Below are 27,624 nucleotides of genomic sequence, written 5' to 3' on the forward strand. Positions count from 1 at the left end.
GGTCAAAAGGTGAATTCATTAAAAAAAAAAATGTTGTGGTTCTCTTCATTTTTCCAGAGAATATGATTAAAAGCCTCAGTTTCCTCAAGGTGTAACTCCTTGAAAGTTCAGTGGCTCCCTCAACTTCACTAGCATTCATTGATCTTTATTTTCACTCCATCCATTATAATATAGAATAAAACAACTTGTCGTTGCCATGACATGTACCACCCTTTCGTAGTCTGTTTTTGTTGTTGTTATTGTTAAGGCTAATTTACTCTTTCTTGGGTAAATAATGATGATGAATTTAAGTTAATTAAAGAGCGCATTTGATGGGTAGAAAATGCTTTTCATTTAAGGTTGTGTGGATAAGGGCAAATGCTGAATGCCTGAAATGGAAATTAGACTCAAAGTAATTTGCCTTCATAATCGAAAGCACTTTTCCCTTAAAGCTCCAATTTGGGACTTTTTGAGCATATGAATTATTGATAGTTGAAAAAGGATTTTTGTGGAGTAAGCCTTTTAGAAGGAGCAGAGCCTTATGGAAACTTTTTTTGACCTCGTAGTAGCTTCAGAAGTTCGACCCAGTCTCGCTGTTATAGGGGACATTACATGTACATTACAGACCCGTAAATCTGTATTTCATCCTCCTGACATGAATTTGAAGCTTACATTCTTTACATCCATTGAGGGTGTAGCCTCCTGTTTTCTAAACGTGTTACATAAATTGAAAAAAGAGGTTAAAGCAACATAATGAACCTTTTTCACCTTGAAATATCAGCTTCAAGAATCATGTTGATGGCACAGTTTCTTGTAATAGGTTGAATGGTGTCTCTCTGCCCCTCTACCCCTTGTTTCTACACTGTGTAACTTCAGTGAGAGGGTAGGATCACAGCGTTACATATATGTTTACTTCAAGATATACGTTTTGAACACATAACGTTGTTATGTAATGAGTTTTGTTTTGTTTGCACCTACTTTACATCTTTTTCCATATTTAGACATTTTGCAAAATGAACACCTTCCTCTACATTTGGCCTCCCGGTAACACATGATAGTGCTTTAGGACAACAATATAGAGGGGTTTTCTTAGGCTTTTCTTACGCTTTCTTACTCTTGGTTAGCTCCAATGTTAGTTCTTTGTCAGTGTTACAGCCTCCTTTGACCATTTAAACACAGGGCTCAAAGGGGGTTGGAGGATGTAACATATTAAAGATGCCACACGATGTAAACAATTAAGCAAGCTTTATTAAGCAGTTCTCAAAAGAATACCCAAGAACAAAACGAAAGAGAGCTGAAGATCGCGGCCAAAAAGAACAAAAGATGAGAAAATGCGTGACCAGCCACGCAGTCGTTCCCGCACCTCCTCCTGAACTACCTAAAGGAAAACTAAACCTAAAACAAAGATGAATGAAATGAAATAACTGAACTGAATGAGATGAAATAACTGAACTACCAGTAATCTCCAGTCCAAGAGGAATACAACAAACTAAGTCAACAAAACCCCAACACCTAAAGTGCATGGAGGTTTTGACCCAAACCTTTTTGGAACAATGGTGCAAAGGTTGAGGAGAGAACCCTCCTCACAAGCGAGCTGCTGCTGCTGTGTGTGATCTGGAGTATATTTGGACTGTCTTCTCGGCTCATAGACTAAAAAATGCACTGATGTCACAAATTTTGCAATTGCTTTTCTCTTTTTTTGCAAAAAATAATCTCCATGGATCACAAATTGATACCAGAAAGAGTTATAATTGAGTTTGTTTGCAGTTCAAGGTGTCCTGTCAATAGTTTTACTGATGTCTCAGTTATAATGATGCCATGAGAAAATGCAGTGTCACCCAGTGACAAGTGGCCACTGGACAGAGTTGGAAGAAACACCCTCCTATCCAGGTGTGTGAACGTGTGAACATCCTGAGCATGAATAGAGAGCATGAATGTATTTAAGAAGAATATCTGTATATCCGTGTAGTCCACATGCATCAGGAAAAAAAGAACTAGACAGACAAATAAATGACAAAACTGAAGCAGGCAGGAAGTTGGCCAGGTACGCAAACAGAAATAAGTGTGAGCCATGGTTCTGAATGGAGTTGTGTCATTATTTACATAAATATTGATTCAATAACTCATAAATATTTACAAGTATAGTGAATAAAAAACATTGTAGGCAATTCAAGGTGATTCACAGGGGCATAGCAATGCATTAAAAGTAAGCCATTAAGAACATGATAAAATGGATTTAAAAAGCAATAAAAACAGAGAACAAGAGAACTAATGTACAAAAAGCAAAGTTAACAAGTTAAAGATTTGCAGATTCAGACAGTCATGAATCTCGTAATTGGAAAGCTGCAGTATACAATAATGTTTTAAGCTCTGATTTGACGGTTTCAGCAGACCTGAGGTTTTTTAGGAAGCTTGTTCCACAGGTGAAGAGCATAGTATCTGAAAGCTGCTTCACCTTGCTTGGTTTTGATCCCAGGAATGCTGAGGAAACCTGGCCCAGAGGACCTGAGGGGTCTGTATGCTTCGTAACATACAAGTAGATCAGAGATGGGTTTTATAACTGAACTCCCTTTAAAAGTTTGGCAGTTAGATTTAGCCTCAAGGCCTTTACACAGCCATAATCCTCTCACAACTGTGTATAAACTATGCTTTATTGATATCTCCCTCACTTTCATATTAGTTTTGATGCACTTGGTAGGGCAGGACAACTTACTGTACCATGTTATCATTCTGATTGGTCCGCAAGGCTTTGTGATTACTCCCAGCACAGCTCCACCGACCTTCAGTTGACACGAGTTCTAATCAGCCAGAGTGAAAACACCTGTCGGCAAACAGCTCATGCTTTGTTAAACAGTGTTGCGGTGGGTTGATGCTCAAATATTGCCATGGCTTGACTCTTGTAACTTCCATAGGACTCTGATGTTAAAAAGCATAAAACAAAGTACATTTATTCATATTTATTCACAGTTTAGTTGTATCTTTTTCTTACAAGAGTATTTTTCCACTTGTTTCCACGGTGCCCCATGGTATCCTTAGTTTGTCTTTGCTTGTTAAATTTACATTTTAGGGCATTTAGCAGACGCTTTTGTCCAAAGTGACGTACAGTAATTCATACATACATTCACACACTGATGGCGGTGGCTGCCGTGCAAGCTGACCAGCACATCAGGAGCAGTTTTGGGTTTAGTATCTTGCCAGGACACGACATTTGGACATGTACTACTCCTGAGCCACAGCCGCGCAATACCTGATTTATTTTATCATTCGCTCTACATTTTAGTGCAGGAGACATTATGTTTTGAGGTTGGCCATCCGTTCCCACCATTTTCAGGAACGCTATCACAGAAATGTCTTGAGGGAATTTTCTAGGCTGGCTTTGACTCAAAGATGAACAGACTAGATTCTGATGGTCAAAGGTTGCTGTGACCTCACAAAACACATTTATGCCTTAACTCAATAAATCATATGCTGGGTATAACAAAATTTCACACAACACATTTATAATAGGATAAAATGATAAAGTGATGACATTTTAGATCGGAAAGGTCAAAGATCTTCTCCACTTTGACATCATGATGTCCAGCAGAAAACTTATCTGGTCATTATTCAACACCAGAACTTAGGAACAGAGGTGGAGATTGGATACCGAATTGGTCATACAGCAGTAGTTGAACATGAGATCATTGGTTTGGATGATAAACAACATGTTCCTCACCAGAAATGATTCACCTTAACCCCGACATGTCAATATAGTGATAACTTCCCTTTTGCCAGGTACTGCTCCGAACTTCTTTTCTAAATTCCTTCAATGTCTTTACTACAGACATAGACTGTATAAAATGAGTCTGGACAGACATGGATGTAAACTACAACTTAACTGCTGTGTAGAGGTGTACAACTGCAAGGTTGTAATTCTAGTGTATCACAATTTTAAATAAAAACCTACACATAGCACCTGTAACATGTGGATCCTGTTAATCTGGAGGCAGATAATCCCCTGAGATACCCTTCTTAGTGGAATTTGGTCCATCTCCAAGATCTGTGTAACCTCCTTTACTTGATTATGTTATGTTAGAAATAAATGCAGTCTATGTGTTGTGATTAGCACTCTCATAAAGGCAACATTATGCTCTATACAAATGAAAACAGTGGGAGTCCGTGATGTCCAGTGGCAGGAGTCTTGTGACTGTGTGGCTATATTCAGTAATTAATGACAAAAGGAAATTACTCCTCTGAAGATTTTTAGTATTCCAAGACGGCCATTGTAAAATCTCCCTGTGACCTTCAGGAGTCATCTGTACGCTTGGTTGTTTCACTGCCACTCTTCTTATCCCTTATAACCTCAGGTACTCCTTACAAAAAAAATATCATTTGGAAATGAGTAGCAGCTGAAATACATCATGTGACCCTAAAGTGAACCGACAATATGGTAATAGTGGTGATGCAGAAAGCACAACGGACAGGGTGATGGGTGTGAGAGAGTCTGTTTCCCTCAGGCAAGTCGTTCTGTCTTCCAGTCTCTTACCTTTCAATTATTAATGTTACATTGACACACTGCATACTGAGAGAGTGAAGGGTTATGTGTTACAGAAATATAAGAAATACTGTCTGACAAGAGAAAGGGAGTTTGAAATAATGAAGTAGTGAAATCTGAAAACCTATTTTAACAAAGAGTCTGAGTGAAACATGCTCTAACCACAGGTGTGTTAGACTGAACATCATTGGCTCTCATATTAGATAATCTCTGTAGTTAAATGCTATTTCTGTAATTAATGTTAATGAATGAAACTTATGATGATGAGTCACTCAGTGAACTATTGTTTAGAGCTTTTTCAATCTGCAGTATCACAGAGATGACATGAATCTGGTTAGTTGTTGACTGTTGTCTTTTGAATGATGTCAAAGATATCACAGGCTGTTGTTTTACTTCACTGTTTGACAGATTTTTGTTGTCACCCTTTTTTGATGAAAAACGTTTTTCTTTGATAATTCATTATATAAAGTTTGAATCAAATAATCATACTGTTACCTCTGCATATTTAATGCCTGAAATGCATGAACAAGTACAGCAAGACTGCCAGAATCCACATCCCAGAGTCACTTACTGCAATTACTTGAATATTGAACGCAGTTTTTTTAGAGAAAAATCAATACTGGCTTCTTGCAAATGCAAAAATGACACTCTGTAATCTTTCTCTTTTAGGGGAACAGTGGAGGCGCGCTTTGTTTATGTCTTCGTTTTGGGCATCCTCTTCACGGGCTCCAAGGACTTGCTGCGGTCCCAGATCATCACAGCAGATGCCAAGTTGAAAAGCAGGGGATTATGGGAGATTTACAGTGGCTTGGTTTTGTTGGTTTCTCTGTTGTTTCGTGCTCACAACCTGCCAGTCCTCTGCTGCTGCCTGTTGATCCAGACGCTCATGGCTCAGTTCATCTGGAAGAGGCTTCACTATGACGCAGCCCAAACCACCATCATGCATTACTGGTTCGGTCAGGCTTTCTTCTTCTTTCAGGTAAGCAACAATAAAAATGTCAGTGATTACAAGTCATTGACAGCCACTTTGTCTGTGAAGTACTACTGTGTACTGGAAGATGTCTAAACTAATGTAAAATCTGTAAGAACTTTGCTTTAGAGTCCGAAATGGAGGTTCACTTATATTTACTCCCTCTCCGGTTAAAGGATACTTATTCAGCTTTTAGTTAACTACAGGTTTTCCTGCATGTAAAAGATGTTGTAACTTAAAAAGCCCACTGTCTGAACCAACAGGAGCTCCTCTCTCACACACAAAACACTGCTCCTAAAATTCCGGAAATGCTCATCAGTAGTCCCGCCTTAAACTCTGTGACTTCATCACATTATGTCACATTTGCATAATTTATGCCTATATTCACAGTCGAAGTGAAGCTAACAGGAAGCTGAAAACAGTATAGAGCCAACCAGAGATGCGGTTAGAAGTGCTGACCAATCAGACTAGGTATTCGGGAGGGGGGGCCTTAAAGAGACGGGAGCTAAAAATTGTTTTAGCACTGGATGGTATGATAAAGTCTGAAGTATCAGTGTTTTCATTAAAGTATGTAAACCAATCCTAGTTGGAACCCAAAATAGAATTATGAACCTTAAAATGGGCATAATATGTCTCCTTCAATGGTTTCAATAAATAAAGGAATTGTTTTCAGACAGCTATCCAATAAGAATGAACAGTACAAATACATCTTTTTTGGATAAACTGTGAACATATTGTCCTGTTAGGAGCAAAGCTGGCTAACTGACAGTTGGCAGCCTCTGTTGCCTAAGTAACAGTTAACCAGTTTGTTAGCTCACAGAGCTTTTTCCCCCCTCTCTGTAATAAAACAATGTACAATCCTGACAGAAAAATACCAGTGGGCAGTAAATGTCAGAGTGCAAAGAAGATAAACAAAATGAGCTCTGTGAGCTGTTGAGACCAATAAGAGCCAGCAGGTTCTGAGCTTCCTAGTGTGTTAGAGTTGATCTTGCCAATACAGCAGTTCACCAAGTACATCACCAAGCTTCAAAGGAACACATATTTCAGAAAGATGCACAGGTTAGTTTTAATGTGCCACTCTCTTGTCTGACTGGGCCTTAAAAAGCCTTCTAACCTCAAACAGCTGAGACTGTGGTTGTAGTGGACAACCTCCTGGTGTGCAGCTGTGTGAGGGCCTATATGAAAAAGAGCTGCTCTCAGCTGCTCTCTCTTCCTGAACAGATAACGGTTTTAAAAGCTTTGTTGCAGCTGTGGACAATCGGGACTGTTCTGAGCTACTATCTGTCTCTCAAGAGTCAGAGCGGCCAACTTCTGCAAATAAGCTCTGATTGTTGTCCAGACCAGATGACTTGCTGTCACTCTTATAAATAAGCCCAGCAGTAAAAAAACAAACAAAAAAAACATTCAAACATTACCAGTTTATTGATCACAACTATTACACAAACTGCAATACATATTGGTGCTGTAGCCAAAAGGGCAGAGGTGTGAAGATTTGTATCAGAGCCAAGATCCCCAGTTCCTTTAACTATACAAGGAACTTCAGGTAACAACAACACTGTAAGGAAGGTTTTCTTGTCTGATTGTAAGAGACATCTAATTTCACACTGTGACACAGAGTGTAGCAGCATTTAGGAGAGCTATCACCACTGATAAAGTGTTGGATACTGTAATAGGTGCAGTTCTGGGCAGAGGAAGTGTTTGTTTGTAAATTACATTACTTTCGCCCAGCACTGGCATGAAGGTGAGGCAGTCTAGTTGTTTGATGTCAGTGTGTTTGGAGTTACAAATGTTCCTCGAAGGCGGATTTGATCCTTGCCTTTTGGTTTCACCTCCACCCAGGACAGATATTTTGTTAGCAGATATGTATTGTTGTCAACAGTGAACTTCTTCATTGCAAACAATTTAATAACCGTCATCACCCTTGGGTCATTAATACTTTGATGGGCTCGGGAATAGACCACCACCAGACAATTTTCAGTGTAGGCGCCCAGGCATGTAATTACAGACCTTTGAGTAATGACGTTCACAACGAAGCTGTAGCCATAATGGATCTGTAAAGCAGCGACATATGTGATTTAAATTTGCTGCTCTGAAACAAAAAGTGGTGTCACGCAGAACAATCAAAATTATGTTGAATTAAAATCTAATCAGTTCAGTTACAGCTGATCAGTGAGCTGTGGCCTGCAAATTGATCAGAGTTCTAAGATATTAATGTGGAGTGCAGGAACGTAGTTGCATTTTCAGTTTTGTTTTCAGATGCTTTATTACGAATTTTGGCAGACAGTTGTTTTGAAGTGTCCTTGTTTTTCTGGCAAACAAACACACATAAACACAAGAGGATTATGGGAAATATTCCAGGTAACCTCTGATGCTTGCTTGTGTCACAAAACAAGTTAAATCACATCATATGATGAATTAACTGTCTCGCAGCAGACATTTTGGCCGTCTGCATTTAGCTGTCAGGATCATTTGGGCTGATGGACGAGTCAGACTTTGCAGTGGATTTTCTTTGCATTTATCACTGTCCCAAAACCAGATGGTCAGAGACGGAGCAGTGTCATTTATGCTTCAAAAATGACGAGTCATATTAAGGGTATGAATGTGATGTACAGTAAACGTACAAGTTACTGTAGATATTTTTTTTTTTTGTGGTGATGTGTTTTGGTGGACATAATACTAATCAAGTAAATAAACATCACATGTTTTTAGGGATGCACCCCAAATGAATTGGGATGATACTAATGTTAAATAACAATTTGGGCATTAGCTGATGCCAATACTGATCGGAGCTTTTTGTTGTTGTTCCTGTGAATAACTGATTGGTTTTGGAGTCATTCAGCTCTTCATAACACCAGGCTCTGTGTATTGGCCATATGTGAACAGACTGCATCATGATGTGAAAAATGATATGTTCTCTGTTACTCTCGGTTGCCTTTACAAGCCTGTGGGCGGTTTGTTTCAGCTGTTTAATGCCGCTGGACTATGAATTTCTTTGTAAAGCACTCGGGTTCACCTTACCCCAACAGCCCAAAGGGTCTGTGACGTCATTCCCGTTCTCAAGTGCCTCGTCTCAGTGCCTCTCCCCGCTCCGCTAACAGAAGCTAACGTTAGTTTAGAAATGGAGTTGGCTAATGCAAACAAACCCTTTTAATCATACACATTTAGACATGGAAACAACCTTTAAGAAAATCTTCTTTGGAATGTGGTTGTTTCAAAAGCCTTTTTTTTTAGCTGCCATATCACTATCTACTCAATGAGAAGAACTATCAGTACTTCCGTAGCTTTACAAACTGATTGCAGGGCTGTCATGCCCCTGTAGCACATGAATGTACCAGCACTTGATGTGACACATCAGACAGACATCAGCCACTGCTGTCTGCTGGATTCTGAGATGATAAATCGGTACATCTCTAGTTTTAAGACCTCTGTAATCGGACTTCCCTCACTCTCATGAGAGTTGTTCTGGCAGTGCATTTGTCTGAAATTAAAACATAGAACATTTTTGCGTTTTTGTTTTTTATTATATAATATAGAATATAATAATAATATATTTGTTGTTGGTGCAGAATGATGCTCCTTACATAAAGATCGCAGCAGGATTTCAGCAAGAGAGCAGGCATAAAATATCCATATGAATATCCTGCTCCCTGATATTCGCTGTGTGTTTGTTTTAATCGGAGCCAGCTGCTAATGTTCTCATCCTCTGTGATCAGAGACGTCTGCACAGAAGGAAAATAAACCACTACCTGTCATGTTGCTGACTGGATCATCACTGTATTCACATTTCACCAGAGAGATTTTTGATCTCGGCCCATTCCCAGAGACTTTTCCTCTCCATATGTGTGTGCGTCTACAGGGTGGAGCTTGCATGCCGCAGCCTAAGGATCACAATGAATTTTTTAAAGAAATAATCACTTGTTATGCGCAGGGTAACTGAATTTGTTAAGCAAAACACTTGCAGAACGAAATGCTGTAAATAATCCAGTTGGATCTTGGTAGGAAAAGACGTGAGCAGATGTGACCGTGTTTCTCTGAGTTGCTGCTCAGGTTGACTGATGTGCCTGAATGCTTCATCTCAGGCATGAACAAGACTCAGCTGAATTTGATAAACTGAAAGTGCCACCTGGAAATTGTTCAAAGAACTTCAAGAACAGTCTACAGTCAAAATTTGTTTATGTTTAAACATAGTTAAATAAGTTAAATTATTTTCAGTGCTATTCCAGGTTTGTTTGGCTTTGTACAGGATTGTAATCAACTAGAAATACACTGTTTTTAAAAAACTAATTTTGCATGTAGGCACATGCACATATGAACAATTAAACAGTAGCCTGAGTGGCTCTAACTAGAGTCCAGCTTCAGACAGAAAGCTGCGGGCTGCTCTGATCAGGGACTGGAAAACACAAACAACTGTGCTGCTGGGAAGTCACCAGAAGCTCCAAGTAATGATGATAAAGCAAAGGGCTAGTTCTTTAGAGCTTTGAAATGCTTACAAAGCTTCACCCACGGATCTTTGTGTACTCATTTTGTCTGTATACAGGGTAAGTTATTCCTGTGCCCATGGTGGTGCTAAAATAAGCTTTCTTTGTGTTCCTGCAGGGCAATTCCAACAACATTGCCACCGTCGACATTTCTGTCGGGTTCGTTGGACTGGAAAGTTACGTAGAAGCACCTGCCGTCTTCTTAACAGCCCTCAGCACTTATGCGGGGCCCCTGCTCTGGGCGTGTCACCTTGTCTGCTACCTCAGCTCAGAGAGAGACAGGTAAGTGTCAGAAATGGTGTTGTGCTGATCTTTATTTACAATAACCTGTAAGCTGCCCATCAGAAGGGAGGAACAGCCATCATTACAGACTAAGCTACAACAACTAGCAGCATCATAAGCATGTTGACAATGTTTGTGTTATTACTGTTACTTAGAGTAATTACTATGAACTAAATTAAAAGAAACAGACATAAGTAGCCTAAAGAGATAAAAAAAAAAAAAGGTGTTTTGAAATAATGACAGAAAGTTACAAATAGTTAGCTAAGGGTTATAAATAAACATTTAATAAGTGAAGCCTGCTAATGAACAGTTGAAAAGCCGATACTGATAATTCGGAGTGAAATATTCTGATATCAGTATATTGGTCAGTGTTATTCTTTACATAGAGTATGTTATGCTTAGAGACAAAAGCTTTCACATTGGCACAGATAAATCTTTGTATAAATCTCTATTTATTTATGAAAGTCAGTACTGGCCAATAATATTTGCCAGTCGAGATACCAGTCAAGTACTACTCAGAGTTGTAGAAGTATGGATTTCAACTTGTTCAAAACAACTCAAACACTGACAATTTCATAAAAACAAAATTCTAACATTTAGCACTTTTGAGTTATTAATAGTTTTAAATTATATCAAGTTTTTAACCCATTATAAGTATTTTGAAAATAAGAGGTGGCGCTAATTATGGAGTTCAGTGGGACTTAAGTTCATCGGATAGGACTACAGGGGTTTTCATTCAAAATGCTGATCTGCTGTAAATGTTGTTTAAACAAGTTGCTGTCTTCAACTTTGATTTTAACCATCTGGGTCAGCGCCGCAACAGAGCATCATCACTTATATAGTCACTTTTCAGAGTTGGTTGTTTTTATCCTTTTTCTTTTTGAATCCTGATTGTGGGCGGGGCACTACAGGTGCACAGGGATATTCTGTTAATTTGTTCACTCGTGGAAACAAGGAGATTTGCCTGCTGGGTATCAAAGATGCATGTAAACAGCTTAACCAGCATAAGACCTTAACTGGAGAGAGGCCAGTAGCTGTGTTGCTGTATGTGTGTGAACGCACCCGATAAGTACAGCTTCACCTCAGCATGAGGCCACTGTGCAGTGTTGAGCGATGAGGCCTGTGGCTGCAACAGCTGCCCTGCTGATGGAGCCAAAACTCAAATGCTTTATGTAGACAGAGGATGGTGTTTGTGGAAGGAGTTTGTTTAACCTGCTGATGTTGTTTGAATGCCAGTGGTGAAAATGCATGGATATATCTACAGCTGCAGAGTTGTGATAAAAAGTAACTTTGTTATATCAAAAAAAGTTGAAATCTTGTCAGCACAAAGGTCCCATAGACATTAAACTGCGGGGGGTGTATGTACCATGCATGATTTATATTCTTCATAATCTTTGATCCCACATTTGAATGTGATGTGTTTAACATTTCAGTAGTCCAGACAGTTCTACTCATCTCACATTTTTTGTGCTGCTCGCAGCAGAGCCGAGGGATGATGACGCTGATCTTTACATCCAACCAAGACTCTGGTCCACAGGTTCTGACTGGTCTGCCATGAAATTTAATGTGGACTTTAAAGGTCCTCAGAGAATAACTCAGTGATATTGGTGACCTCCCAATCTTTGGTTTAGCACAACCATGAGGTAGAAATGTCACAGCGACCGAACATTTGATCATTTGATCCATGGCAAGATGTTGCCAAACCTCTATCCATGAAATTCTCACCATCATCTAACCAAAAATATTGAAATGTACTTGGCTTATTAAAATGCATCTGGACACATATTTTTTCTGTAGCATCACAAGCAAGGAAAACAAATCTTTGACTGCCCTAAAAGTCAAGTGGTTACAAATGAAAAGTTAAAACATGATGAGAATTTAGCTATAACACGGCTAGCAAATCACCGGTTTACAGCAACAGAAGAAAGTAACTTCACAGCCATCACATGCGTAGTTAACATTTGTTAGTTCAAACTGCGGCCTTGAATGATACTACTTATAAAAACTAAACTGAAATGCAGCTCAAGCATTGGTCTATTTTCCTGTGAATCAAAAACTGCAACAGCAACTCAAGCAGACAATAAATTGTATTTAGACTGAATGATCTGCCCACAAGCAGGCCATTATGAGAGGTGATGATGGAACCTCTTCCTCTGTGGTCTTAGCCTCTGAATAGCCAAATCACTTTTATGTTGTTTTGTCTGCTTGAGTGCTGCAATTTAGTCACGGGCTAATTGATCCCTAAAGTATTGACAGTAATGATACTAATACTAATGAAACAAAGTCTTCTTTTGATTATCCTAGCATTAAGCTAACAATCATAAAAGCCCTTAATGGCAGTGCTTGCAGTTATGTTTTTAATAACTTTATTTCGAGATCATGAGTTAATTAGTTTGTTCTCGAGATAACAGAGCTTGTTTCCTCGTGATGACAGGTTCATTTATCTCGAGAAAAACAAATGGGAGATTTGTTGCGATAAAAAGATAATTTATCACTAGAACATGACCATGATTTGACTTAAGGTATTTATGCAAAGGACTATTATCGTAAGAGATAAGCTTACATACATTGGTCAATTTAAAGCATAAGTCCAGTAACATAACAAAATAAATCTCAGTGGCACAGGGGAATCGAAAAATAAACACATACTGATGGATGTTTGAATGGTATACTAAGGTATGTATATGAATAAGTAACATTGAATTACAGTCTGAAGAGTTGATTAATAGCAGGTGCTCCTTCATCTGACAGTTTAAGTTAAACATTTCTATAGTTGTAAAAGATGCCATCTCTGCATGCTGGCATGGCCCTCCTGATCTCTGATAAACATTATCATAAGAGGAGGCGATGCCCCTCGTGCTAATGTCACAATAAATCCTTCTTGTAAACATTACATCCTGCATTTCAATGGAGGATACACATTCATCCCTTCTTGTTGTTATAATTCAAAACATGGTGCTTTCCCCCAGAAACCCCACCTGTGATATGCACTCAGGCGTTGAAATGAATGTGACAAATGAAAGTCCAAAATAGCCTCACGTACGGGAGCTCATTCAGGATTCACTCTGCTGCACCATCAGCAGCTCGACCACAAGGCAAGTACTGGAAATGGACCTTGATCAATAGCTTTTCAGCAGGTCTCCCCTGACGCACTCCAGTTCTACTTAGAGCAGCCTCATAATTTGAGGAGAATGTTTTATTGTTTTAGTGCACATCACATCACCGTAATAAACCCTCAACAGCGGCCAATCAGACCCATCTACACAGATTTATTCTCATCATTTAAACTGTCTCTAAAAGGTTTTCTGACATATTCAGGTCTGACTATTTTCACTGTGTACTTGGTTTCTAAGAAGCTCCGCTGCCACTTTGTAATCACCTGTGTTGGGAGTAAAAGAAGCTGAAGGGGAGATGTTGACAGACAGTTAATATTTTGCATAACTTTCTGTTTTGTGAGCTGTAACAGTTTGAAATATAATGTACTGTTATAAATGTAATGTAATGGAGCCTTCCATCAGACTCATATTACAGTGGTTTGGTGCAGGATGTCCAGCGAGGAGATCTGCCCCGGTCAGTGCTTCGGTTGATCTTCATGTGCACATTTTATGCTGTGTTATTTTGCAAACCTATGACAGATATTCTTAGTGTTAAAAGCAGGCCATCTTTTTTCCGCTTTCCTCGGTTTGTTTTATGATTTTCAAATTAGAGGCGACGCCATACATACCACACATCCTCGTCCACTGAGAGGATTAAGTCACTGGCAGGATTTTACACAGACTGACTGTTTACCCCTGTTAACCCACCTGAGAGCACATGAATGTTTTAGTGTCTCTTTGATGTCGGACATAGAAACAAACTTAAGCAGTTTTTTTTTAAAAAAACAGCTGCTCTGTGTGATTCAATGTTAGTAAAAGAGCTTAACCTTGATGCTGATTGCTGATGCAAGGCGAAATTCTTTTTTATTTAATTTTTTTCAAAGTGAGGATTATTTCATGATGCTCAAAACCGTTTTCCTCCAGGTTTTCATGATATTATACTCACCAGTGTCATTTCTCTTCATCTGGGGACATGGTGACTTTGCTAGTCCCAGATTTACAAACGGCTCCATTAGAGCATCACAAGTCCACAGTTTGAATACTTTTACTTCAAAAAGCTTTTGGATATAAAAAGCTAAGATTGTTATTAACATTATCACCAGTTAGATAACTGTGGTTCACTGGGCATTTGTTGTAAAGGTGCAGTATGCTTATTTTTCCCATCAATGTAAGTTAAGTTATCATGGAAAGTATTACTAAGTCTGTAAAAACAATGTCCTTTCATCAAAATGAGGCCTTGATATTTGAAAGACCTAGACATTTATTAGGCAGGGAGGATTTAAAGATCTAATATGCAGGAATTCAGCATTAAAATGGCTAGACCTTTGCTCTGTAGTTGTGTATTTACATGATCAGAGAAATCAACAAAAACAGCGAGACAACCTCATTGTACATTAACTTACAGTAGCTCTTTGGCACAGTGGCAAGATAAAGTATGTGAACCTTTTGGAATTTCATGGTTTTCTGAATAAATTTGTCATGAAATGTGATCTGATCTTCATCTAAGTCGAGAGTATTGACAAATATAATGTGTCTAAAATAATAACGCAACATTTTTTTCATCTTTTTTCATCTTTCATGTCTTCAGAACAACGAAAAAAAAACCTCATAGTGCCTGTGTGAACCCTTGAGTCAATGACCTCAAAAAAGCTAACTGGTGTCAGGTTTTAGCACACCTGGAGTCTTGTTAAGATGATAAGTTTGAAGGTGAGGACTACAGCTACTTTGACTCATAAAAACCCCTCAAACTTTTGGAGTTTGCTCTGCACAAGAAGAACACACTTATGTGAGCTATGCCTGGCCAAAAAGTGTTTTCAGAGGATCTACGATCAAGAATTGTTGATTTAGATAAAGCTGGCAAGGGTTACAGAGTTATTTCAAAGACTTCAGAAATTCACCAGTCTACAGTTAGGCAGACAGTCTACAAATGGAGACACTTTGGGACTGTTGCTACTCTACCAAGAAGTGGGCGCCCTGTCAAAATGACACAAAGAGCACAACAAAGACTCATCAATTAGGTAAAGAAACAACCTCGAATGACAGCCAAGGACTTGAAGGCATCTTTGGAAACGGGCTAACATCTCTGTTCATGAGTCCACAATACGTAAATCATTGAACAAGCAGGGTATCTAACGGCACGACGCCACGAAGGAAGCCACTGCATACTAAAAATGACATTGCTGCATGCCTGAAGTTTGCAAAAGAACACACTGACATTCCACAGCAGTATTGGCAAAATGTTTTGTGGACTAATGAAACTAAGATTGAACAGTTTGGAAAAAACACACAGCACAACATCTGGCGTAGATGGGGCACGGCATATCATAATGAAAACATCTTCCCAACTGTAAAGTATGGTGGAGGAAACATCATGATTTGGGCCAGCTTTGCTGCATCAGGCCCTGACCAGCTTGGAATCATTGAGGGGAAAATTAATCCCCAAGCATATCAGACAATTCTTCAGGATGATGTGAGAATGTCTGTAAGTCAGCTGAAACTGTGTAGAAGGTGTGTGATGCAACAGAACAACGACCCAAAACACCAGAGCAAGTCCACAACAGAATGACTTCAGAGAAACAAAATCTGCCTAATGGAGTGGCCAAGTCAGAGCCCAGACCTCAACCCAATAGAGCTGCTATGGATTGACTTGAAGAGGGCCATACACATGAGACGTCTAAACAGTATGACAGAGCTAAAGAAGTTCTGCCAGGAAGAATGGGCTAAAATTCCTCCTCAACTATGTGCAGGTCTGATCCACAGCTACAGGAAGCGCCTGGTTGAGGTAACTGGGGGGTCAACCACTTATTAATTCTAAGGGTTCACTTACTTTTTCCACTGCCATTTTGAATGTAGAATGAGTGTGTTCAAGACATGAAAGATCAGAATTTTTTTGTCTATTATTTAAACACATTGTGTTTGTCAATACCCTTGACTTTGATGAAGATCAGATCATATTTTATGACAAATGTATTCAGAAAACAATGAAACCTTTACCCCTAACCCTTTTTCCAGAACTGCACGGGTACAGATTATTAGCAGTTAAGTCGACCAATGACCAATATTTGTAATCCATATACATTTTCAGTAAAAACCTCAATAACCAGTGATGGCATTTAACCAGCTACAGTTTACTCAAGTATTGTACTGTACTTTCTACATTGTACTTTCACTCCACTACATTAATGTGATAACTTTAGTTACTAGTAACTTTGCAGATTAAGATTAGTCAGTGTTGATAGGCTATTAATGCTGATATGTAACCAGTCAGATAGTTCTGTGGGTGGGACATTAAATGAGTCCACAGATGGAGAGAAGATGCTGCATCAGAGCCAAAGAAAGAATTTCTAAATTGATTTATTATATCTGTAAATACGAATACTGTTAATCAGAAAATATGATGAATATTGATATCTTGGCTCTGCTGTTACAGATGCGACCTTGTGTTAATCATCCTAACAAACTACCACACATCTCCAGAACGTGATTGGTGGCTGAAATGATGCCCACCACCATGAAAACAAGACTGAGTATCCAAGACATTGAACGTTTCCTAGAACACTTAGCACACAGGTGTAGTTTTGGACAGTAGTAATATTGTTCCATGAAATATTATTGACTCTGACAGCAGCATAGAAACAGATGCACGTGTTGAAGTGTTGAAGTGTTGCATTCAAAAAGAAGCTCATTATTTGACACATTTGTGCCAATACGGATCGTAATAGAAATCGACATTGTGTGTTTGTGTGTACATGTGTGTGTCTGTGTGTTTGTGTGTTTGATTTACTGGCCTTTGATTGATTTTCCACCTCCAAACTGGACTATCTCCCATGTCTCCTACTTCTCTTGTCTTGGGAAAAGGCTTGAAGTGTCCTCCCCCTCAGCTGGGACTCTGCCTGTTTGAATGAGCACAATCCCTGTACTGATTCATGTATGTGTTTCACTGCGTCAGAGATGAACTCTGTGTATCCGTGTGTGCTTGGCTTTACATCATCACCTCTTAATCTCCTCTCTACATCCCCCACCCCCTTCCCCACCCCATCATGCAGGTTTTAAAGTCATTAACTTCTTTATCAGAATTTGCCAGCAATCCGTATTATTGTGAGGAGATAATGGGATCAGACTCTTCTCCTGGGTACATGCGTAAGGTAAAAACTCCAAAATGTGAAAACGTAGCTCTTGTTACAAATCCTCGGCGAGCTACAGCTTTACTGATTTGACATCATTTTTTAGAAAACATAAAGCAGCTGAGGATGACCTTGGTGCACATGTGAACTTTTCTTTGTGGCTCAACAGGAAGTTTGTCTATTACTCGCAGCAGTGAAACGCTTTGCTCTCTGCAGTGCTTTCCGCCTCTCTGATGAATCCTTTTCCTCTCTGCAGGAGCCCGGTTGCAGTGGGCCATGGCTGCTACTGTTTGGCCCTGCTGCGGTCTGTGCCAGCCGCAGCTTACATTGTGCTGGTAACTGTTCTGCGATACCATCTCTTCATATGGAGTGTCTTTTCACCCAAGCTACTGTACGAGTCCATGCACCTGCTGCTGACTGCAGGAGTCTGTCTCATCTTCAACACAATGGAGCAAAGCCACAGTCCCAGTAAGTCTTAGGGAGCCAAAGACAAACAAGTTCCCTGACGTCACACACTCGGACACAGTCGGACACAGTCTCTTTATAGTGTGTGTGAGACGTTCAGAATGACACACACAATAATATGCTTCCCCTCACTCTGTAGTATACTGATCCCTTTACAATATGTGAAGAGATGCTTCAGTCATGGTCCTTCTTCTGGATGTTTGCTTTGCAAAAAAAATACATTGAGAATACACTCATAATGTATTTGTGAGCAGCTTATTTAAATATTTCCCTCTTTCCAAGGAGTCATTGTTTCCATATGAATAAAAGTGGGATGACTTAAAAAAGCTTTTTGAAAGAAAACCTTTTTTTAAAAAATATATATAGGTATATTACCTCAGGGACAGGTGTACAGTTTTTCGCTGCATGTTTAATTGAATGACTTTGATGTGTAGTGTGGAGAACAACATGTGTTAATGTTGAATAGAATGTCAACATGTGATGTTTGGGAGCTGAACTCCATTGATTACAGCCTGCACTCTCAGAGGTGTTTTCAGTCATTTGGCTGATTACAACTTCAAAGCTGCAGCTGGGCAGTAACGTTGTCACCAGAGGAAAAAAAAACACAGGTGTTACTGATGAAATTAATGATGGCTGAGTTCCATTTAGCTGCAACAGTTTTAGGGTCCGGATATAAGAGCCAAAGTCACTGCTCTTCTGGTAGACCTCATGAAACCCTATTTCGAAAAACATTGTACAGTAGTCGACGGGCAGAGAAATACATTTTTGATCCGTTTTGAGTTTTATCATGAATCTCACATATGATGGTTAACAATTAAAAGGGTACATTTTCAGGTCAATGAAATTGCTGTTTGTTGTAATGATTGTAAAATATAATTTAGTTTTGTGTTCCCTGTCAGTGAATTACACACACCAACATAGCCACAGCCTCAGCATCGAACAACTAATTATAAAGGTGAAAATCACAGTAAACCTGCCCAGATTGACAAGTGCAGTTATGTGAAAGGAGAGTTGGACAGTTCTGTTAGCAGCTTTGCAATGTTTAGGTTACGGGTTTTGAGGACGATGTCAATGACAGCTGATCAAACTGCAACTTTCTTCACTTAGAAATTATCTTTTTGAATTGTCAGACATCATGTGTGATTGATGGCAAAGTCAAACAAGATCAAAAATTTATTTGTCCCTCCCCGTTGACTACTGTACCTTGTTTTTTTTTTCAAAATAAGGTCCCATTAGGGCCACCGGAAGGGGCATGACATCAGCTCTCTACTGCACGCGCTGTCTTACTGTCCCACCATCGTGCGTGTGAGCAACACTTGTGTTTTCCCTGCTCTGGCTGGTCAATCTGTCTGCTGTGAAGAAAGGTCTAAGCACTAATTATTAGGGTTTATGTTGTCCTGGCCTAACGGGTTCAACAGATGTAGACCTCAATCAAGAACAGTCTGCCGCTGCCCACTCTGAGCAGAGATCTACTCAGGCAGCAGTGGAAACACCTATGTGGGTGTAAAATGGAGACCCATGGGTTTAAATGTGGGCTTTTTAAAGACATGTTTCTCCTCAGAACATTTTCAATATGCTGGTAAAATATTGTTATTTTCTTCCTGTTCTTTTTCACTCGAAACCCTCCATTTACCGGGGACACTTTGAAAATGACTCAGACTGCTTCAGATATCTTTCTGGGTACAAACACATGCTCCATTCTAAATCGCATACCTTTTCTTTTTACCTTTTAGTACATATTGCAGCTTCCCTTAAAAAGTGCATACTGTTGCATGCAGTATACATCTCAAACGTTGACCCTCTTGCTCGCTAAAAATATATAGTATTACACTTTAATTGACCATTTTCACATGGCGGGCATTTTCCTCTCCATAGCGCTCAGGGTGGGAAGATCGAATGTTGGGATGAAGTTGTGCTGTGTTTCACATTGCAAGTCGTATAAATGTAGGGAACCTGACAAATTCTTATCATGTCAGTGCTTCCCAATTTATCAGCAGCTGGGAAGATCTGATGGAACAATGGACCATATTTAAAGATAAAAGAACATTAAAAAAAAAAAAAAAAAAAAAAACAGCAGCTAAGATTAGCATTCAACCAATTTCTAGCTAACATTAATGTCTGATTACTTCCAGTGATTTTTACTTAAAGGTCTAAAGAAATGTCCCCCTTCCTATTGTATGATATAACACTATCAGACTCTGATCTGGGAAGAGGTTGAATGCTAACGTTAGCTGTTAGTTGTTAGCTGTTGTCTAACAGAAGCTAAAGGGTCATCAACTATATTATCTTACCTCAAAAAGGATCAGTTTCCCCTCCAGAATGTCAAAGTCCTTCATCTTCTCAGCTTCTGATCAGTGAAAATAATAACAATTCATCAGACCACCTGCGTTTGTAGGACAGGTAACAGTGGTTTAACATCTGAGCTTGACACCTTCAGTGTGATGTCAGAAAAAAATGGCCGCCATGTAAATATGGTCTGTTGCAGTTTCCATAATCTGTCAGTGAGCTGTCATTTGTCTGTGCTCTCTCAGCAGCACATTTTGTCTTGTCAAAGCAGGAAGAGCACAGGTGTGACCAGTAACATGAACGATGACTCCAGGAAGCCTGGTCAGTGAGGAAGCATGCACAGCACCAGAGCCCAGGAACCATCTCACCTAGATACAATGCAGCCATAACTAATGTTATAAATTTCACCTGTGCTTTCTCAGCTCTGTCAAGTCAAAATGTCTCCAATGAAAGGGGTCTACTGATGTGACGTGTCTTCCACTGTGCAAAGGATTGTGGGTCAGACTAACCAGCAAAGCACGCAGTCTTTGACACTGTAAAATGCAACTGGCTGCAGGAGGACATCCTGGTGTTTTTGACATACTGCATTTAAGATACTATGTTTGAAAACGTACTAAATCTATTGATGGCATAGTAATAGTTTGACAGTATGACTATTGGGTATAACCAGATATTTTCTACTGATATTAAGGTGAATTGGTTAAAAGGTTCAGGTTGTGGCAATCTGTGTATATGCAGTTAAAACAATGGGCCTTTTTTTCATAGTCCAGTTAGATGCATGACAACATTATAAATATGGTAATGACTACATTTATTCATGTAATTTTATTGATTCCCATGTAATTAAAGTGAGAACTACAGCAACCTGTGACATCTAACCAGAGTTTGGACCAGCTTGTCAGTTCACAGCTCAATCAGACATCCAGTACACAGCCAGCCACAAAATAAAGGGAAAAAACCATGGTGTATTTCATTTTTAGTTATTTTCTCCAACCTTAACTGAGCCTTTATTAATTCAGTAGCAATTTCAGTGTCTTGGCAAGAATTTCTACTGCATGTAATGTCAACTGGAGGTCTGCAGTGCATCAACACCACCAGACACACTGTTCTTTTCTTACACTCAACCCTGTTTATTTCAGTGTATCGCAATAAGGGGTTAGCTTTAGTTATGTTAGGCTGTGTAGGAATGACTTCATGAAACTGGCATGCAGTGGCACCCTGGTAGCACACCTGGTGGAGCACGCACCATGTATCAAGGCTGAGTTCTTGCTGCAGCAGCCGGGGTTTGGTTTCAGCCCGAGGCCCTTTCCTCGTGTCTCTATCTCCTGTCTTTCCTGTCTCTCTCCAGCTGTCATGATCACAAATAATAAAAAGTAAACAGGTAAAAAGTAAGTAAGTACAAAAGTCAGTAATTTAGGTAACAGACCTGTGTGAAATAAATTCAGTTGCATTTTTGCTATTCTAGGGGAACTATGTAGTTTTGGAGAAACCATAAACTAAAATCATATGAAACTATGTTGTTCTTTAAGGTCAGTTTGCTCAGTCATAAAAACAGAGAGTTTGTTTGGGCATTTTTTTTTTAAATTTATTTTTGAGTCACAGATCTGTCTCTTTTGATTGAAATGTCTTCCAAAAAATTACACAGTCCTCCAATAATCCTACCGAGGCAGGATGTGAAAGGTGACTGGTGAAAAACACAAATACTGAACTTCAAGAATTCTTTTTTAAGAATTTAACTGCACTTCCTCAGTGTTTTCTTTATTTGCCACATTGTTCAGTAGGAGATAAAGTCAGGAATAAAATGCCAACATCTGTTGCAGTGGGATGACCTTAAAGTTCTGCTGCAGGAACATAATCCCTGTTTTACTTGCTCTCCTTATCCACCTGAATCCTCTTGTATATACACTGTGTAAGTCATATAATCTCCAGGGGCTGGCAGTACACTGCAGACTTCTTTAACTTGTACTCAATATGCTCTTGCACTATCACTGGAAATACAACCAAAGTAAAGTTGGCTATCCTCCAAATCAATAAAAGTGTGGAGCCAAAAGAGCAAACAGTGTATTCCTGTCCGACACTTTACTGTTATAGTTTCTGGACTCCGTTTTTAAGGGTAAAATCAGAAGAGTCTCATAAAACGTCCAGTCCTATGTTTGCTCATGTAATTTGCATCATTAAAGTGTTCCTTCCTGCAGTACAGTATGCTGTGCTACAGTGTTTTGTTACTGTGGTGCATTAGAAACTGAAAGCGAGGACTTCCATCCCTGCAGTTATTTTGTTGAGTAATGTGCTTCTGTGATGTCAATGAACAGCTGTGACTACTTCAAAGCTCCTTCCTGATTACAACCTGGCAGTTCTTACATCATTACCCTTTGAGATTTTTCCAGAAAAAGGGCAAGTTGAAAGATTCAGTGTTTAAGCTACAGTGTGCAACTTTTCACCCCGGGGCAAAAAAAAGTGAATCGCAAGCTCCCTCCCCAACACTTGTCACTCACCTTGATGAGCTGTCTGCCCCGAAACAGCACCTCGCCCGAGGCTAAGATCACTGACATCCCCCAAGCTGCCACAGGCGTCGGAGAAGCAGATGCCAAACTGAGAAATGGGAGGAGAACAAAAAAAGAGAAAAAAAAAAAACTAAAGAAAAGAGGCGGCACTGATGTTCTGTGTGTTTTTCTGAAGAGATTTTCTCTGATGCAAGACGAGCTCCACACTTTGTTTTGCTGCTGTTGTGGTTGTTTGCCGCGGCTCACCTTGACAGGGACAACCTCAGCGCCGGCACGGAAAATGGAATTTTAAATGTTCCGAGCATCATTGAAAAGTCAGACAAACAAGCGGATTTACATCTGAATACACAGGGTCAGTGACACCGACACACGCTGCATATGGATCACCGAGGTGAGCCGGTCTGCATCAGAAGCAGGACACATTTAGCTCTGAGGTGACTGAGCTCAAAGCCGAAGTGACCGTTTTCTAAATTGACAGCAAACTGTTGTGGAGTGCCTTCTCCTCTCGTTAGTTATGTACAAAACTGTCAAAGTCTGATGGAAATTGTTTATGAACCGGATAATAATCTACATCACTCATGTGGATTATCTGTCAGTATGCTTCACATCACTGTGCTTGTCATAACAGGTTCGCAAATTGATGTCTTTAACCAACAAAATGGCGTCATGTAAACCCACAGTGTGTCCGTTAGCAGATACAACATTAAGCCTATGATAAATTGTATGTTGGTGCAAATTTATTTATTTTGTTTTTTTTGTAAATATTACATAAGTTTCTCCTCTTGTTGTGATTTTTGAAGGCACATTAGGATAATTTAAAAACGAACAGCGATCCATTCTCTCAGTCGGAGATGGATTTTCTGTTCCGAGCGATGGAGATGAATGTTGTTGTTGTGAAGTACTTTTTATAGTGCTGAGGATCAATTATGTTTGACAGAGAAGAGTCCCTCTGCATCACATCACTTTTTTTTTTGCACTAAGATGAAAACCTACGACACCACTTTAGTTCGGTGGAGTCAGAGACTGTACTTTGGGACGCAGAGTTTGATAACATCATTACAGAAGTCATTTTTCTTGGTGTTGGCAGCGGAGTTTGCCGCCAGCAGCCAGCAATGTGATTTCGGTTGATGAATTTAGTGTTTTTATAAGGGATATTTTTCTGTTTGCTTTTTTTTTGTGTGTGTTTGTCCAGGTATACTGTGGTTACTGGTGAACTCATAAGAAAAAAAGAAAACTTATTCAAAATGACCTGCAAGACAATAAAGGGTAACTCCACATTCAACAGTGTGTACGTGGGGGGGGGGGGAAAAGAAGAAAGCCTTTTGTGCCTCCAGGGGAAGCTGCATGTGATCTGACATTTGCCTACAGTGATGGAGTGTCTCATAGCTAAGTTGTATTGTGGGTAATGTAGGTGCCAGTTTTTGGAAAGGAAGAAGAATGTGTGGAATAAAAAAAGGTGAAGTCTGGTTCTGCTGGATCGTTTTTGATCACTTGTTCTCAAACTGTCTATAATGTCTCCAACAGTGTTGTAGCAGTGCAATGCTAGATCGCCAGACTGCTTTTCAACACCTGGTGACTACATTGCCCACAATGCACCTCAGCCACTGAGTGACATCATTGGAGGAAATCTATCAAATTACACGCAGCGTCCTCTAGAGCCACAAAAAGCCTTAATACTACTTTTTCCACATATGCTGTTGTACATGTAAGTACACACAACATTTATGGAGTTGACCTTTAAGTAATTTGGGATTTTTTTTTTTTTTTAATGCAAGAGAAAATAGTTAGTTGCTAATTTACCCAAAAGGTCATGAAATATGACTCAGAATCATGAAGTCTGAATGTCTAACAGTAAGTGAGTCAAAGTCACTGTAATGAACTCCATTAAAGAAATAAGAGAAAATAAACCCACAGTGGCATCTTTCTTCTTCTTCTTTTTTTTTTTCTTCTTTGCTAAAACCTCATGGATCTTTATGTAAAAACCTGACTTCACCGGTGCACGAAGGAGCCTCAAAGCAGCTTCTCACAAATCTGATGGGACGACAGTTTCTGTGTGAAATCATTCCTCTGTATCCAAATACCTACCAGCCCATGAAATGGATCAGAATAATTGTAGTGTCCACACGGTTGAAAGCTTTTGAGCACGTGTTAGCAATACAGTTCTGCATCACAAGAAAAGTGGACTTGTTTTTGTGCTTATTTTCCACCTTGTTATGATCCTTCTGTTGACATGTTGATTGCATTTAATTTGTTTATTTCAGGTCTGATGGAAAAAGAATGAATGTAGTTAGCATCACAGTCAGTAGAAACATTAGAGGTTTACATCAGACTGCATTCGATTATTTTCCAGCCCCTAATATAAGACATTTACATATTTGGTTCTTCTGGATACATCTAACTTGTGTTTATGTAATTTATTGTTTCTATGCAGTTCATCCTGGTTCTGTGTGTGTCCACTCTGTGATCCTTTCAAAAATGAAGTGATTTCCCTTCTTACTTTTGATTTCTGTATCTCCTGAGTTGTAAAATAAATGCCAAATGACGAAAAGTGGAAGAGGATCATCTCCAGTGTTCAATTCCTAATCAAACTCTTGCGTTATTTATGCTCTTAATAATGAAATAAATGATTTACTACACTACTGTCTTAGTTTCTGCGTGATTGTCTTATCAGTTGTGACAACCGTGCCAAGGAACTTCCAGAACTTGATTTTGGTTGAACATTCACATATTTTAATCAGACGTTTTAATAGGACATTCACTCTCAGTTCTCCTGTAATATCACTGATTAGCTGCCCATTAAATTGTCTCTCGGCTCCGTGCATGGAGGCCATCTGTCTGCAGCCCCAGCCTGCTCTGGAGAGTGAATGACATACGAGGAACTTTTCACCTGACTTTCTCTTTGTCAAAGTTTCCTCCTTACTTGGTAAAACTGGACAAGAAACCATCCCTGAGAGTGCACCTAGCGTATCTACACGTACAGCGCAGTAGTAGGTGGATGGTAATTTAGTAATCATCCCTCTATCTGCTATCCACCCACTAAATAATAATTTTGTGCCTTCAGGAGCTGGACTTCAGTGCCATCATTAAAGGAACCACACATTTCATGCTGTGCTCACTTTTGAGTGGGAGTCTCTCTTAAAGCCTCCACTGTGATGATGCACTTAAGATGTATTATTGCCCTGCAATCAGAGATGTTGTGGACAAAAAGCTGAATTCAGTTCTTAATGGAAACTGTTTTTCCAAAATGTCCTTTAATGTGTGCTTTCACAAATTACTCGAAATGACGCATTTGTTGTCACTGTTTCCTTTAATTTCATATATAAACACGTATATTTTACTAGTTACTTTTAGCTGTTTAAATGTTCAGAACTTAATGTAGAACTTTAAAAAAAGGACCTTCCAAATTGAATTCTGTACTTATTTTCCACAAAGATGTTTTGAAGTTTTGAGCGGACGTTAAAGGAGCAATTTGTGAAATAAACTAATATTATCGGCAGAGTATGAAGAAACAACAGTGCTTACATAATGTCAAAGACGTCTATGCACTGTGTTGTAGAGATGACCTGTCCTGTAATACCACCATGTATCAGCGAGAGGTGATAGTCTAATAGCCCCCTGAGATTCAGCTAGCAGATACATGCCAGTCATCAGCATATTGGATGAACAAAATAAACTGACAAAATTTCAAAACAGTAGATACTTCTATTTTTCATGGCTAACTCAGCTGTGAGCGAATACACATAGCAATAGCTAGCTACTGCCAAGCATCATTAGCACAGAACATCAGATGTTGTTATTATGGTGATGAATTGCTCCCACTCTTCAAAATCTGGAAATATTCTATAAATTACCATTTAAAATTCTCTGTCACGATGGCGACCTTCTTCCCAGACATGTCCTCCAGCTGTTCTGGCTGATCCTGAGGCGTTCACTGGTTTAAAGGGATCTGGAGTCTCTTTTGCATGTTCAGAGTCTGGCCCCAGGGCCTCCTTCCACTTAGACATGTCCAGGAGGCATCTTGATCAGAAGCCCAGACCACCTCAGCTGGGTTCCCTTCACTGCAAGTCGCAGCCGTGTATCACCAAGCAGGACACACTTCACTCTCCACCAGTAAGTCTGGGCAGAGCCCTGCTTCATGTGGTGCCAGAGCAGAACTAACAGAAATGAATTCTGAATAGAGTCACCCAGCTCGTCCCACACACGAGTGTGACTTCCGTGACCACAGAGGCTGCTGTCCTTTCGACCTGCCAGTATCACTCGGCAGATTCAAGAGTTTACTGGGCTAACAACCCAGAGGTCCTTTTCTCTCACCTCACCTTGTCATCGTTTGCATTACAGCTGGCACAGATGGCCTTCTGGCCGCAGCACTGAGCCGCCTCAGCCATGGAGGCCTTCAACATCTGGCTGGAACCTTTTTTACCTGGGGTAACTCTTGAGGAGAAAAGTGTCTCTGTCCAGGATAAGGATGAGTTCGCCCAAAATTAAAAATTCAGGCATTATTTTTTTTCACCCTCATGCCGATGGTAAATCAGGTGAATTCGATGGGGACTTAAAGCGTATAAAAGTGACTGAAGCTCCACACAGCTCATCCTTAATCCTCCAAAGCCCTGAGATCCAAAATTCATTTGAAAAGAAATTACTTACACCCTTGACGGGCATGCAACCTCTTCAGAGGTCATCTTTAACTTAGCGAAGGGTGTAAATAACAATTTTCCTATCATTTTGGGATCCCGGGGCCTTGGGAGACTTGGATTATATCAAATGAGTTGTATGGAGCCATTTATGTTATTTGTCGGTTGTTTATTTACATTTTAAAACAAGTCCTCATCTACTTCAGTCATGTCAAAGAATGCTGCAATGCTGTTTTGCTGTAAAATGTTTTTTGGACTTTTAATGTTTGGTTGAAC

At 39.6% G+C, this 27,624-nt stretch overlaps 1 protein-coding gene across 1 annotated transcript in view; it reads left to right on the forward strand.

Annotated features, from left to right (window-relative positions):
* pigg (phosphatidylinositol glycan anchor biosynthesis class G) overlaps window positions 1-24,018 on the forward strand; it is a 74,908-nt gene extending 50,890 nt beyond the window's left edge. Inside the window, exons 11-13 of the mRNA XM_037077262.1 lie at window positions 5,183-5,492; window positions 10,080-10,243; window positions 17,719-24,018. Of these exons, the coding sequence (XP_036933157.1) occupies window positions 5,183-5,492; window positions 10,080-10,243; window positions 17,719-17,941 (697 nt within the window). The 3' untranslated portion in view covers window positions 17,942-24,018. The remainder of the gene's footprint in view (window positions 1-5,182; window positions 5,493-10,079; window positions 10,244-17,718) is intronic.
* The last annotated feature ends 3,606 nt before the right edge of the window (window positions 24,019-27,624 follow it).

The sequence above is a fragment of the Acanthopagrus latus genome, chromosome 18, assembly GCF_904848185.1.
Source record: "Acanthopagrus latus isolate v.2019 chromosome 18, fAcaLat1.1, whole genome shotgun sequence".
Classification (NCBI taxonomy): domain Eukaryota; kingdom Metazoa; phylum Chordata; class Actinopteri; order Spariformes; family Sparidae; genus Acanthopagrus; species Acanthopagrus latus.